The following is a 13,748-nucleotide window of genomic DNA, read 5'->3' as shown; positions in this document are numbered from 1 at the left end:
AATATTATAGAATTTAAACGAACTGAACATAAATATTTTTAAATTTTAAATTAAATATGAATGTTATAAATTTTAAATGAATTGAACATACAAATTTTGTTCATATAAAGCAGTCCTAATGGCAATGTACAAACTAATTCCTCGTTAATTTATTCCACCCTAATTCGTAAACGTGGACATTATAATCCACTGTTTCAAGACTCCAATGGAAATCCAAAACCAAGGGTAATTAATCCTGAAGATCACCGAACTTTCGAATTTTTCCATTTCAGTCACTAAACTATTTTTTTCATTTTGATCACTGAACTTTTATTTTTTTTCATTTTGGTATTTTCCGGCCAAAAATGATTAGGTGGCAGCCGGAATTAATTTTTTTTAACCTTAAAACTTGCCATATATGCATTATTTGATCCAAAAAGTCATTTTCAAAGTGAAATTATGTATGTATGATAAATTTTTAAAGTAAAACTTGTAAAATCCGGTTGTCACATGTCAACTTCCGGCTGCCACCTAAGCATTTTTGGCCTGAAATACCAAAATGAAAAAAATGAAACTTCAGTGATCGAAATGAAAAAAAATAGTTTTAATGACTTAAATGAAAAAATTCAAAAGTTCAGTGATCTTCAGGATCAATTACCCCCAAAACCACTGTAGGCAATATTGTTATGTTTGATTCATGGTATTTGATTAGATCAACAATACAATATACAAAACGATTTTTTTTTGATAATTGGTAATGAGGAAGCGCTTGTGAGATAAATTAAACCCACAATTTTGATAATTTACTGTCGCTTATACTATTTGAGTTATAATTCTTTGGTACCAAATGAGTCAATGAAGATCAAAAATTGATAAAATCTCTATTACTTCGCTAAAAATAAGCTCTACAGCCACTTCTCACTATTCCAGAATTAAATCCAATATTTAGGATATGCTTTAGTAGTTTATGTTTAGGGTAAAACAGGCAAGATTTTTTTCAAAAAAAATAACAACCATATAATGCCTATAAAAATAGTCCAAAATAGAAGAAACAAGAATAATGTATACAATACATCGCCTTTAATACATTTTATTGTAATTTACATTAATATACCGATTTAAGTATCATATCCATTTTTAAAGCTAAATTATGAATCCTTTTAATTTTTATTATGTCGTAGGTTATATTTATACAATCAAATTATCGAGATTGCGTCAATATTCAATACAATAAAATGTAGTATAAATAGAAAAATAAGTTATCGTTCATTTAGCAATTTTACTATAATTGTAAATTTTTAAATGTAATTTTTTACGTAAATCTCCGAGTAAAAATGTATTTAGCATGCCTTTTTGGATTTTGCTTTCGGTATTTCAAATCATCACCTATTGGATCTGAAATAAACAAACCTTGTTAACATCTTCATACCAACTCGTGCTAGGGAAACTTTTCTAAGCTTTCAATTGTAATTTTTTAATTTAGATCATCGATTAAAAATCTACTTTCTTTTTGGAACTCGATTAAAAATCTACTTATCATGCCTTTTTGGATTTTGATTTCGGTATTTCAAATCATCACCAATTGGATATGCAATGCAATAAACAAAATTTGTTAATATATTCATGCCAACTCGTGCTAGCTGGTTACTTAGCACGTCAATAATATTCAACGCTAACTTTGCAATAGGGTAATTAAACCATTAAAGTGCTTCTTGTAATGTGATCCATTTTAAGTATTTTAATCTTGAATATGATTAGCAACAAATATTTATTTTGCTCCTTGAATTTAACATAAACGACTAATTAAAGATAAATCTAAAACTTTAAAATAAATATCCACAAATTGATTAACTTGACTTGTTTTATCCCTTCAACCGAGGTGATAAAAAATAATTGAAGCATTTTATATACATTGGAGTTGAAATGACAAAAAACTATTGGCCGATTTGAAGTCGAAGAGGTAAAAAATGAGTTAAAACATTTATCTCGAGGTTTTTTTGTTAAAAATTACAAATTTGATCTTATTTGATGTTTTTCCTCAAGTTTTTAGGGGCAAAATGGATTTTTGTTGAAATGATTGGATGACTTTACAAAGTGGCTCAAAAGGGGAAAAATTTGCAGCGTTACGTATCCCAATCAAGAATAGAAGCAACTAAAATCAGAACAAGAGCAGCCAAAAAAAAAACTACAAAATAAACCCAAACAAGGAAAAGTAACTCCCGATAACGGAACACACACGACGATACATTTTTGCAAAGAAAGTTAAAAAAAATAAAAATAACGGACAGAACGGTGGAATTGAATTGAATGCCAAAAGATTGGGATTGAAAATAAAAATTGAATGCTAGAGAGAGACAAAAGCAATGGCTTCTGTTCTGCTGGCCTACACTACAATTTGATCTTGTGGAGCAAATGCAAACACCTTCACAAAACTTCGGTTAAATTAATTTTTATTCATGCCGTGAAAACCAATATATCTTTTAGTGAATCTGATCCTTTTTTATTTTTTTCACACATATAAATAGTTTTTAACTTAATTTAATTTCCTCTCTCTTTATATTGTCGCTGTTCATACACATTTTTCTGCGTCACTGTAAGTTCTTTGCTCTGTTTGGTTGGTTGGATAATTGTGTTTGGGGATTATAATCTGTTTTTTGAATTGGAATTGATTTTATTTGGTTTTCAGGATAATTTAATTTCAAGAATGGGGTTAATTTCTGGGATCTTTCTCGGTATGATCTTTGGGATCGCGATTATGGCGGGATGGAAGCATATGATGAATTACCGAAGCACCAAGCGAATTGCTAAGGTGTGTGTGTTTATTTTGCATTTTTTTTTCATTATCGGCTAATTAATTCTTTATTTTAGGTTTATTTTTTCTTTAATCTAGTTGGTTAGAGTGGTGAAGTCGTATTCAGTGAAATTTGTACCGAATTAGTTTATAATAACTCGTATTTATCAGATGTTTAGTCTATACTACTGAAAAATGTAGGCATGAGAATTTTTATTGGGTTTAATGGTGAAGTTGAAGCAGTTTTTGGTAGTTTGATTGTATTGTATATGGATATTTTCAGCTAATTGGTTAGCTGAACTCTTTGTTTGGTGTTAATTCCTAAATGACTAGAATTAATGTTTTCTAAACTGTTTTTGATTTGACCTTATAACCAGTTTTTGTTTAATCATTTTCTTTGATTTTACTATCACCGATGTATGTTTGAAATATCTCTAAGCTGTACTTTAGACTGGCTTGAGAGTTGAGACGCTTCATGTGAAGATTTCTTGTGTGTTAGAATTGAGAATGGGAGTGTGTGTGAGATGATAAATTGGCCTTTTGCTAGGATCACTATTATTTTGGGTGAGGATCAAAGGTGTTAATTTTAAGTGCTAGAAGCACGTGTTCTGGTTTAATCTAATAGCAATCCTTTGCAGCACATTTTACTTATTTAGTGAAGAAATGAATGTATTTTCTTTATAGTGATTAACTTGGTAGAATATTGTATAGTTGCTGAAATCATGGTCCTAGTTTTATCAAAATGGGCTGCTCGACTGTGGCATATGCAATTTGCCTAAGGAAATGTTGGTTGGGACATCAGATATACACTCTATCAGTTGTAGTATTAAAATTGCCTAAATCGCAAATCTGAACTGTTGCAATGTTTTTGAAATGTTGGGATGACTATATTTTCCACTGTGTTGAATCTTTTCTACACTGCAGGCAGTTGATATAAAACTTCTTGGATCTCTAAACAGAGATGATTTGAAGAAAATATGCGGCGACAATTTTCCTGACTGGATATCTTTCCCCGCCTTTGAGCAGGTCCAATTTTTACTAAATTATTATGATGTTTCAGTGTAAATAGAATTTGCTTTGAGACAGAGATTTTTGGGTTTCTAGGCTGAAATGAATGTTTGTGGCTATTTATATTTTCATTTAATAAAATCTATTTGAAATATTCATTTTTTTCTTTATAAAGTAAAATTATAAAATGACTAGCTGTACCAATACCATGTTCATTTCTTAATATAGGCCTTCTATACATAATGAGATTTGAAGTTCAATATATTTTGTCTAATCTCTACCAACACTTCCATTTTTTTCCACCTGAGTTGTTTATGTCAGTTCATTTAATTGATTGTGGATTAAGTATTTGAATATCTCTTTTGACTCTTTTAATATGATTTGCAAGCTCTGGAGATTGTATGTTCTCCATCGGAAGAGATGTGTTGGAGGAGCATGTTTCTGTGCTTACATCATGTTTCCTATGATTTTTTTATCATTCATTTTATAACTTTGTTCTTTGATTGCATCTTGCAGGTCAAATGGCTGAACAAGCAATTGAGCAAGTTATGGCCATTTGTGGCAGATGTAAGCCTTTTTCTTTTCTTTTTAGTTTTAATATATTTACTCAACAATTTGATGCATCTAGGCAATATTTTACGAGATGCCTTATTTGCCTGAATGATAGGTTATTATGAAGGTAAATATTTTTATTTTACCAACAAGTACTTATATCTAAATTATTTAATTCTTAGAAATATTTTGAAAAATAATGATTTTTGCTATGGAAGAGAATGACAAAGGAGGTAAGGCAGAGTTGGAATTTTTTGTTTGTTGTAGATTAGAATAACTATGGCAGGTGCACAAAGCTTGCTTTCCTTTCATAAATTTTAAGACGGGGTTGTTGGATGTGTCTGTACACAGGCTGCTACTATGGTAGTTAAAGAATCTGTTGAACCACTATTAGAAGATTATCGACCCCCAGGGATTACTTCACTGAAATTTAACAAGTTTTCTCTTGGAACTGTGGCACCCAAGATTGAAGGTATGAACTAATATGTAGTTTTTTATGCTGCATAATTTTGTTTAGAATGCCCATATGTAGTTATGAGGCTTGGGATCTTTTTCCTTGATTGTGATAGAATTTAATTGTAATCCAAAACCATCAACTGTAATTCGGAGCCAATATCTGGCATTAATCTTCATACACACACTCAAACAAAAAGAATATTGATGTACTTTCAGAAGAACATCATTATTTATTCAGCACATCATATTTTACAATTAAATTGCACTTTCCTTTTCATATTTTTTGCTTCTTATTAATTCATTAATGCAGGTATTCGTGTTCAGAGTCTAAAGAAAGGTCAAATCATTATGGATATTGATTTTCGATGGTGTGGTGATCCAAGCATCATTTTAGGTGTTGAAGCTGCACTTGTTGCTTCTATACCCATTCAGGTTTGTACATTGATGATTTTGACTAGTAACTTATGTTGATTTTTCTTCTCCATCTAAATTTTTCCATGATTATTATCTCAATGCTTTCATGATGCAATGTGCTATAGTTGAAAGACCTTGAAGTTTATACAGTTATTCGTGTCATTTTCCAACTTGCCGAGGAGATACCATGCATTTCTGCTGTTGTTGTTGCTCTACTTTCTGAGGTACATATTGCAAGTTTCTATTAAATCATTATGTAGTCTCCATTGTTTTGACAATGACCAGTCCTTGATACATTAATCAGCCGAAGCCTAAAATCGATTATGTTCTGAAAGCTGTTGGTGGAAGCTTGACAGCCATTCCTGGACTATCAGATATGATTGATGTGAGTTCTTTTCATGGTTCCATAGCACATTTTCCCCTTGAAAATTTTCTTCTGAAGTTGGTCTTCTTTCTCATTCTGTTGTTTACGTCAAATTTGGTCTTCTTTCTCATTCTGCTGTTTACATCAAATTTGGCAGGATACCGTGCATTCAATTGTCACAGATATGCTTCAGTGGCCCCACAGGATTGTTGTTCCAATTGGTGGTATACCTGTTGATATGAGGTAATGATAAGCCTTGTGACTCTTTGCTAAGTTCCACAATTTCTTGAATTTTATTGTGTTACAATGGGACCGAAGTATTGAATTGGATTTGAAATATGTCAAGACAATTTTACATTGTCATCTTTACTTTAACCAATTCTTCATAATTCAGTATGTTCATATCGTTCTTCTTGATTTAATTTGATGCTACCATTAAATAGAATTTTTTTACTGTTTCAGTTTTAATAGTAGTACTTTTATCACATTATGATGGACAATGCTAATTATTCCTCTTTTTCTGTTGGGTTTGTGGTAATACAGTGAGTTAGAGCTTAAACCACAAGGAAAGCTTACTGTGACAGTAGTGAAAGGAACTGATTTGAAGAATATGGAAATGATTGGAAAATCTGATCCTTATGTGGTTTTATATATTCGGCCAATGTTCAAGGTCAAATCTCAAGTTGTTGAGAACAACCTAAATCCTGTTTGGGATCAAAGTTTCGATCTGATTGCTGAAGACAAGGAGACACAGTATCTTATTCTTGAGGTTCTTTAGTTCTCTTTCATCCCTTACTTTTTTTTGTTAAAGAAGTGATTCTTATGTTTGTTTTTTTATGGAATCTTCATTTATCTGTTCTGTTAATATGATACTCGAGTAGGGGCTCTGATTGTAGAAATGAAACAGATTGTTTATGCATTATGTAGTCATCTTTTGGGGAAGAATTTGGCAGTCTCTTATTTTTTTCTACAGTTGATCTGAAGAAACTCTTCATATAGGTGTTTGATAAGGATATTGGGCAAGACAAGAGGTTGGGGATAACAAAACTGCCTTTGATTGATCTAGAAGCAGAAGTATGGAAAGAACACGAGTTAAGACTCTTACCAGCACTCGACATGATGAAGATCAAGGATAAAAAGGATAGAGGAACTCTTACAATTAAGGTAGTCAACTTACATTCTTTTTTTGTGTGCTTTTACGTACCGTGATTCAGATATTCAAGTGGCGGGCCTGGCTGCACGCGAAAATGCTATAAATTTACTATTTACCATTTTTTGTTGGGTCACAATCCTATTATTTTAGTTTGGAAGTACTGGAGAATAATAGCGCAGATTGGTCCCCGTCACATGGTCTTATGTTAGGATACTGCTCCCTCGTATGGTTGTATTTAGGTTAGTGTTTTGTTTGGATTTGCAGGTATTTTACCATGAGTTCAACAAGGAGGAGAGTCTGGCTTCTCTAGAGGAAGAAAAGAGGATTATAGAAGAAAGGAAGAAGCTCAAAGAAGCAGGAGTTATAGGGAGCACAATGGATGCTCTTGACGGGGCAGTGGGACTGGTGGGCTCAGGTGTCGGAATGGTGGGTACGGGCATTGTCGGCGGAGTTGGTCTTGTTGGAAGTGGTATTGGTGCTGGAGTTGGTGCTGGTGTAGGAATTGTAGGAAGTGGTTTTGGAGCTGTTGGCAGTGGGCTAAGCAAAGCAGGGAAGTTTATGGGCAGAACATTCACCGGCCAATCTAGCAAGAGAAGCGGCACTTCTACTCCGGTCAATAGCGCGCAAGAAAACGGCGGGGCGAAACCTCTTTAATGCAGTTCCTGAATGAAAATTTGTGAATTCCTTCCATGACTACAGTTTGAGAACTTGTTTGGCATGTCTTGTTTTTATAGTTACTCCTAGTATTTGTTCTTTCTGCAAATTTTGCAAAATCATGTCATTTTTAATCTTAGTTTCAGCTGTAATTTCTTCCCCTTCATTGAAATTTCTGTTTTGCATAGGCAAAGTAGCAGTAGCAGACACTTGAATATGATGTGTACAAAATAACACGATTCTCTGTTTTCTGGTCAATCTGACTCTCCTCGTACGGTATCTTCTTTATGGGCTTTTATGGGGCTTGTCCAGAAGCCAAAATTAGGCTTTTATTCTGAACTTTTTGGCCCATCTTAATATGCTTGAATTTTTTTTCTCTCTTGATAATTACCATTAATCTCATAAAAATCAGGCCTATGTTAGCATATTGAGTTTAAGTCTTGTGATCTGATTTGAATCAAGGAATTTTAAACATGGAATTTGAATATTCAAGTAGCGATGTTGTTAATGGCTAAACACAAGCCTTGCCACAAAATCCATTTTTGTCTTAATGTAGCAACAGATAGCGACACTTGGTGAGCTGTGTTAAGTGTAAGATTAATATACTTGTACGAGAATTAGTAGTTGTTTAATAAAGATTTAACAAAATTAAAGAAAAAACAGAAGGAAAAAGACAATCGTTTTCTTTCATAGCAGCAGTATGGGAAATATCAAGACGCATCAGGGTCAGCCCAATGCTACACACGCACACTACAGCCCCGACAAGCGTGGGTTTAAAGGCTTGTAATTAGTGAAAAAAAGCAACGAGGGAATGGGTGGGACTCACATGACCTATCTCTCGTAAGCAGTAAAAAAAAATCTATACCTTTTTTAATTGTTTGATTTCTGTGTAGTCACTGGTCAGATTCCTTTTACGAGGCTTTTTGCTCAAGTCAAAAACTTTTTTTAAAATGACTTAATTACCCTTGTTATGCTTTGTTTTCTAGTATTGATTTGTACATGAAAAGAGTGGTATTTTCGACCTGGCGGAAAGGAAAAAGAAAGTCACGGCAAAGTTGATAAATAGGTCAACTCCCTCATGAAAGGTAGCAGGACCAGCTTCCTCATAAATAATCATACAAGTAATTCATGGGTTAAAGTTCACCAATAGTCCCTACACTTTTATCTATTTTCAACTAATTTATTTATTTTAATTCATGACCATATAATTTTCATTGTTGATTATGCAAGTTAAAGTTTATGTCAAAAAGTATCAAAATGAATGCCAATAATATTAATGATCTATCCAATAAAATTAATAAAAAAATTTACATATCAGCGATACCCCAATAATGTTTAATAAAAATTATTGACATAGTATTTACAGCTAATGTGGGCCTAGTTTGGATGGCTAAACCACCTCTAAATACATCGAGAAGTTGTGGGTTCGAACCAAGCCTCGGTAACTAACAAACTAACAATTGAGATTCGAAATAGTCGATTACCATCTTTAACAAAAAAAACATAGTATTTACATGTTGATTTTTATATTTATGATTTTAATTTATTATATAAGTTGATATATGCGTTGATGTTGGTATTTTTTGATAAAAATGAAAAAAGAAGAACGGTAATTTTTTTATTTTATCATTTAAAATTTAACAATTAAAATTTGACATAAATTTTAGTGGAAGAATGATGGAAGTTCAAGGACTTGGATGAAATTACCCAAATTCTGCTTTCACTTGAGCAATAGTACAGTTATTTTAACCAATGTAAGCAAGTGAGTATTACAGTATTATTTTTAGAAATATTATAAAAAAACAATACTCATATCATATGGCTCTATTTATTAGACCGGTGGATCCTACCTACATGGTTAAACAATTAAAGAAAAAGCTTTAAAGATCAATAATCCCACATGATCTCTCAGATCCAACGCCCATTACACAGCGCGTGCTCCACATTTCCCAGCTTCAAATTATTCTCGTTCCTACAGTGGTAGCTCACAGAACTTTAAAATACTATCAACTCACATGACAGTCAGACAAATAAAATAACGCTCAAAGAGTATAACGACACGTTGTACAAAAAGTCAAAGTAACTGGTTCCACAAGCATACGCATCTAACGACGTCGTTGTCACCTCAGCACTTTCCTTATCCTCTTCAAATTAGTAAATCACACACCATTCCAGAAAAGAAGAAGCAAAAGAATCAATCTGATCCTTAAACTTATAATTAATTGTCAAATAACTCTTAGCTATTTTAATTAATTAAAAACAATAGTTTGAATTTGTAGATCAAATAAGAACAATAATCTTTAACTTTACGTCAATTAACTTTCATTATCCTCCTCTAATTAGTAAATCACACACCATACTAGAAAAATAAAAAGTAAAAAATTCAATCCGGTCTCTTAATTTGTGACTCGATATCAAATAACTCACTATCAACTACTTTAATCAATTAAAAATGATAATTTTAATGTTTAGGTCAATTAACTATAAGCCAGGGGCGGAACTAGGGAGGGTCGAAGAGGGTCGGCCGACCCTCCTCGCCGGAAAAAAATTAAAAAAAAAATAGATTTTTCGGATTTTTTTCCCGTAGGGGCGGTTATAACCGCCCCTAGAAACCGCCCCTACATGTGTTAGGGGCGGTTTTTTCTCTGTAGGGGCGGTTAAAATCGCCCCTACAACTGAAAATTAACACATTTAAATTGTTTTACAGCAGTTTATTTTTTTTTAAATAGCCGAACGTAAAATTTTGACCCTCCTAAATTAGTGTCCTGGTTCCGCCACTGCTATAAGCAATAATCTTTATTTTCGGGTAATTAAGGAAAAAATTGAGTCATTCCTGTTCTGAGTTCATATTATATAATTTTGTATAGTGTCTTTAATTGATTAAAATAATCAAAAGTGAGCTGTTTAACTCCAAATTATAAATTTAGGGACCGGATTGACTTTTTGCTTAATAAAAAAAAAACGAATCTCACTCTCTTCTTCACTTGTTATATACACAAACACCATCACTTACACAGAAACAGAGCATCTTTACCAAAATTCATCTCACCAAATGATACTCTAATAATCACACCTTCATTTTCAATTATATTTACAGCAATGCCATCTCGTTTACTCCCATCTCTGCCGGCGTTACCACCTTCCCCGCCGCTAAATTGGAACCACCACCACCGCCACCGTGTCCACCTACTTCCAGCTGTTTTAGCCGGAGCTTTATCCGTTTCCGTTTTTGGTTTTCTTATTCTCATTTTCTTTTTCTACAGAAAGTTATCTCGTAACCGCACAGCTCCGACTGATCTTAAATCACCTAATAACCAGCAGCAATGTCGCCGTTTCTCTTACTCGCAACTTCGCAGCGCAACAGCGTCGTTTTCAAACTCTAACCGCCTCGGCCACGGTGGATTCGGATCAGTTTATAAAGCTACTATTCCGTCAACAAGTCAGCCGTTAGCAGTCAAACTAATGGACCCGAACGGTTCACTTCAAGGAGAGCGTGAGTTTCATAACGAGTTAGCTCTCGCTTCTTCTCTTAACTCTCCTTACATTGTGTCTCTGTTAGGGTTTTCCTCCGACCGCCGTAGACGGAAGCTGATTTTAGTGTATGAGCTGATGGAGAACCGGAGCTTACAGGACGCTTTGTTGGATCGGAAATGTGAGGAGCTTATGAACTGGAGGCTAAGGTTTCATTTAGTGACGGATATTGCTAAGGGATTAGAATATTTACATTATTTCTGTACTCCACCGGTGATTCACGGTGATGTTAAGCCTAGTAATATCTTGCTTGATTCCGATTTTAAGGCGAAGATAGGCGATTTCGGACTCGCTAGATTGAAAACAATGGAGGATAATGTTGAAAAGAAGGAAGCTTTTGTTTTGCCGGAGGATAATGGATCAATTTTGGAGGAGGTTGAGAGTGTTGTCACTGGATGTGATGATAGTAGTGTTGTAGGAATGGATCGTTCCCCGGAGAGTTTTGCTGTTCGGATTTTGGATTCGGATGCCTCACCGGAGACAGTTGGAGTAGTGTCACCTGAGATGGGAGTGGATAAGGGGAGTGTTTCAGAAATGGGGGTTGATAATGATAAGGTTAGTATAGATAGTGGTAAGGATTTGGTTAATGGAGGGAAGAAAGGCGGTTCGAGAAGAGATTGGTGGTGGAAACAAGATAATGGCGGGGGGTCAGAGTCGGGGAGAGTGAAGGATTATGTGATGGAATGGATTGGGAGTGAGATTAAGAAGGAGAGACCAAAAAATGAATGGATTGCATCTCATAGCTCTGATGGGGGCAGTGTGTTGAGGACGAAAAGCTTGACGATTGAGCCTAAGAAGAAGCATAAGAAAAGATTAGAGTGGTGGGCTTCTTTGGATGAGGAGAAGTTGCAAAAGAAGGAGAAGTGTAGAAAGCCTAGAGAATGGTGGAAGGAAGAGTTCTGTGAGGAGCTTACTAAGAAAAAGAAGAAAAGAGGACTTAACTCTAGCAATGGTGGTGATTCGTGGTGGCAGAAGGAGGATGATTTAGTTCAAGAGAGGAAGAAGAAGAAGAATAAGAGTAGTAGAGGGAGCATTGATTGGTGGTTAGATGGGTTTAGTGGTGAATTAAGAAATTGTAGAAGAAATAGTCAAGATTGGTTAAGTGGAGAGATACCTAAGAGCGGTGGTATTAGTAGCACTCCTAGTATGAGGGGTACCGTTTGTTATATTGCCCCTGAGTATGGCGGTGGTGGTCTTCTATCAGAGAAGTGTGATGTGTATAGCTTTGGTGTTCTTCTTCTTGTGGTGGTTTCCGGTCGTAGACCGCTGCAAGTTACTGCCTCGCCAATGTCGGAATTCGAGAGGGCTAATTTGATTTCTTGGGCTAGGCAACTTGCTTATAGTGGAAAGCTTTTGGATCTTGTTGATCCTTCAATACATTCATTGGATAAAGATCAGGCATTGGTTTGTATCACAATCGCATTACTCTGTTTGCAGAGATCGCCAACCAAACGGCCAACTATGAAAGAAATTGTGGGGATGCTTTCTGGTGAAACAGAACCACCTCATTTGCCATTTGAATTTTCACCATCACCGCCGTCCAAATTTCCTTCGAAGTCCCGGAAGAAAGCCCGGTGAGGTGATTTGATCTAATATAAGTCATTAACTGTAGATTGTGTACTATAGTAGCTGTTTTAGGTCATTTTCTAATTATCATGTTTGTAGAAATCTGTCTCCAAATGGAAATGAATACACATATATTCTTATGAATTTTGTGTCAATCTCCTTAGTAGTTGTTTTTTTTGGTCCTACCAGTTCTGTTTTCAGTGTTTGAGTGATGATTATAAGCATGTCACACTTGATTTTTATATCTACTAGCTACTGAATTTTAGGAATCCCATGATAAACGGTAAAAGTAAACTTGTATATGTAGTAGATAGCTTTAACTTTCTAAATGTTGATCCCACCATAAAGCTCTAAATCAAAATATTACCCCAAGTGCTATGGTGCTCTTGCTTTTGGACCTCCAGGGACCCAGAAAATATATCATTCTCCCCTGTCCGTTGTACCTTTCAAAAGTTGCGTAATTTTTTAGCCAACTAACATGAAATTCAGTAAGGTGAGGACAAATCTTGGCCCAGTTTATTCTTTTGCAAAATGATTATGCTGTGTCACATTATGATTGCTGTTTAGATTCTTGCATATAGGCAATACACATATAATTACTCAGGAGTAATTACTAAATCTATTTTTTTGATAAGGATGAATTACTAAATCTATTCAAATGTGTAATATAGGAAATTAGGAATGTAATTCAGTACATTATCTGAACTTAGAATCAAATTGAATGTGATACTATTGGATACCAACTTTTTAGCGAGATCATAGGATTAGTCGGAAACTGCATACGATTTCTACAACTGCTATATAATTTCTCGTGCAACGTGTTTCTCTATACCAAATTAAGAGCTTTGGATGTTCTAACTCGGCCATCTAGTGCAGATGTTATTGGTAATGTAATTTGCTTTTATTTCAAGCTTCATGATATCTAAAGATGTTAGTTTCTACTTTCTTGAAGCTGTGATTTCTTATTTATGTCTAGGTTCAGCTCACAACCTATTACAATTAGATAGCTAGCTTCTAACTTCTATGAATATAAATGTTGAAGAAAATTAAAAATTAACAACTCACATTGTTCTGATATCAGTTACTCTAAGGAAGAGGCTGAAATAGCCAACTGTTCTCTTCCTTAAATGGTAATGAGAAAATTACAGGATTTCATAATCTAGTGTAGCCTCATTATCTAAATAGTGTAGATATATTGTCATTTTTGGAAAATCTTGCAATATTTAAGCTGTTAATTGAGTGTGATGTTTTCATGCTTTTTCTCTCAGTTTAAATAAGAA

The 13,748-nt window shown here is 34.2% G+C and overlaps 2 protein-coding genes across 3 annotated transcripts; both read left to right on the top strand.

Annotated features, from left to right (window-relative positions):
- Positions 1-2,242: 2,242 nt before the first annotated feature.
- LOC126687296 (calcium-dependent lipid-binding protein) lies at positions 2,243-7,629 on the top strand. 2 transcript variants are annotated; one of them, XM_050381812.2, is made up of 12 exons: positions 2,243-2,416; positions 2,666-2,788; positions 3,695-3,796; positions 4,295-4,345; positions 4,682-4,802; positions 5,097-5,218; positions 5,326-5,424; positions 5,505-5,585; positions 5,722-5,807; positions 6,108-6,333; positions 6,564-6,728; positions 6,982-7,629. In XM_050381812.2, the coding sequence occupies exons 1-12, from the start codon at positions 2,321-2,323 to the stop codon at positions 7,369-7,371; spliced, it is 1,662 nt and encodes a 553-aa protein (XP_050237769.1). In that variant the 5' UTR covers positions 2,243-2,320; the 3' UTR covers positions 7,372-7,629. The 2 variants fall into 2 exon arrangements, with proteins under 2 accessions (XP_050237769.1, XP_050237770.1); XM_050381813.2 differs by having other exon boundaries at positions 2,324-2,572.
- Positions 7,630-10,356: 2,727 nt separating this feature from the next.
- On the top strand, positions 10,357-12,612 carry LOC126687987 (receptor-like serine/threonine-protein kinase At2g45590). The gene has a single exon (XM_050382542.2). The coding sequence runs from the start codon at positions 10,471-10,473 to the stop codon at positions 12,478-12,480; it is 2,010 nt and encodes a 669-aa protein (XP_050238499.1). The 5' UTR covers positions 10,357-10,470; the 3' UTR covers positions 12,481-12,612.
- Positions 12,613-13,748: the final 1,136 nt, after the last annotated feature.

This window comes from Mercurialis annua, linkage group LG6 (assembly GCF_937616625.2).
Source record: "Mercurialis annua linkage group LG6, ddMerAnnu1.2, whole genome shotgun sequence".
Taxonomy (NCBI): Eukaryota; Viridiplantae; Streptophyta; class Magnoliopsida; order Malpighiales; family Euphorbiaceae; genus Mercurialis; species Mercurialis annua.
The sequence above is the reverse complement of the archived record's forward strand: the minus strand, read 5'-3'. Positions and strand labels throughout refer to the sequence as shown.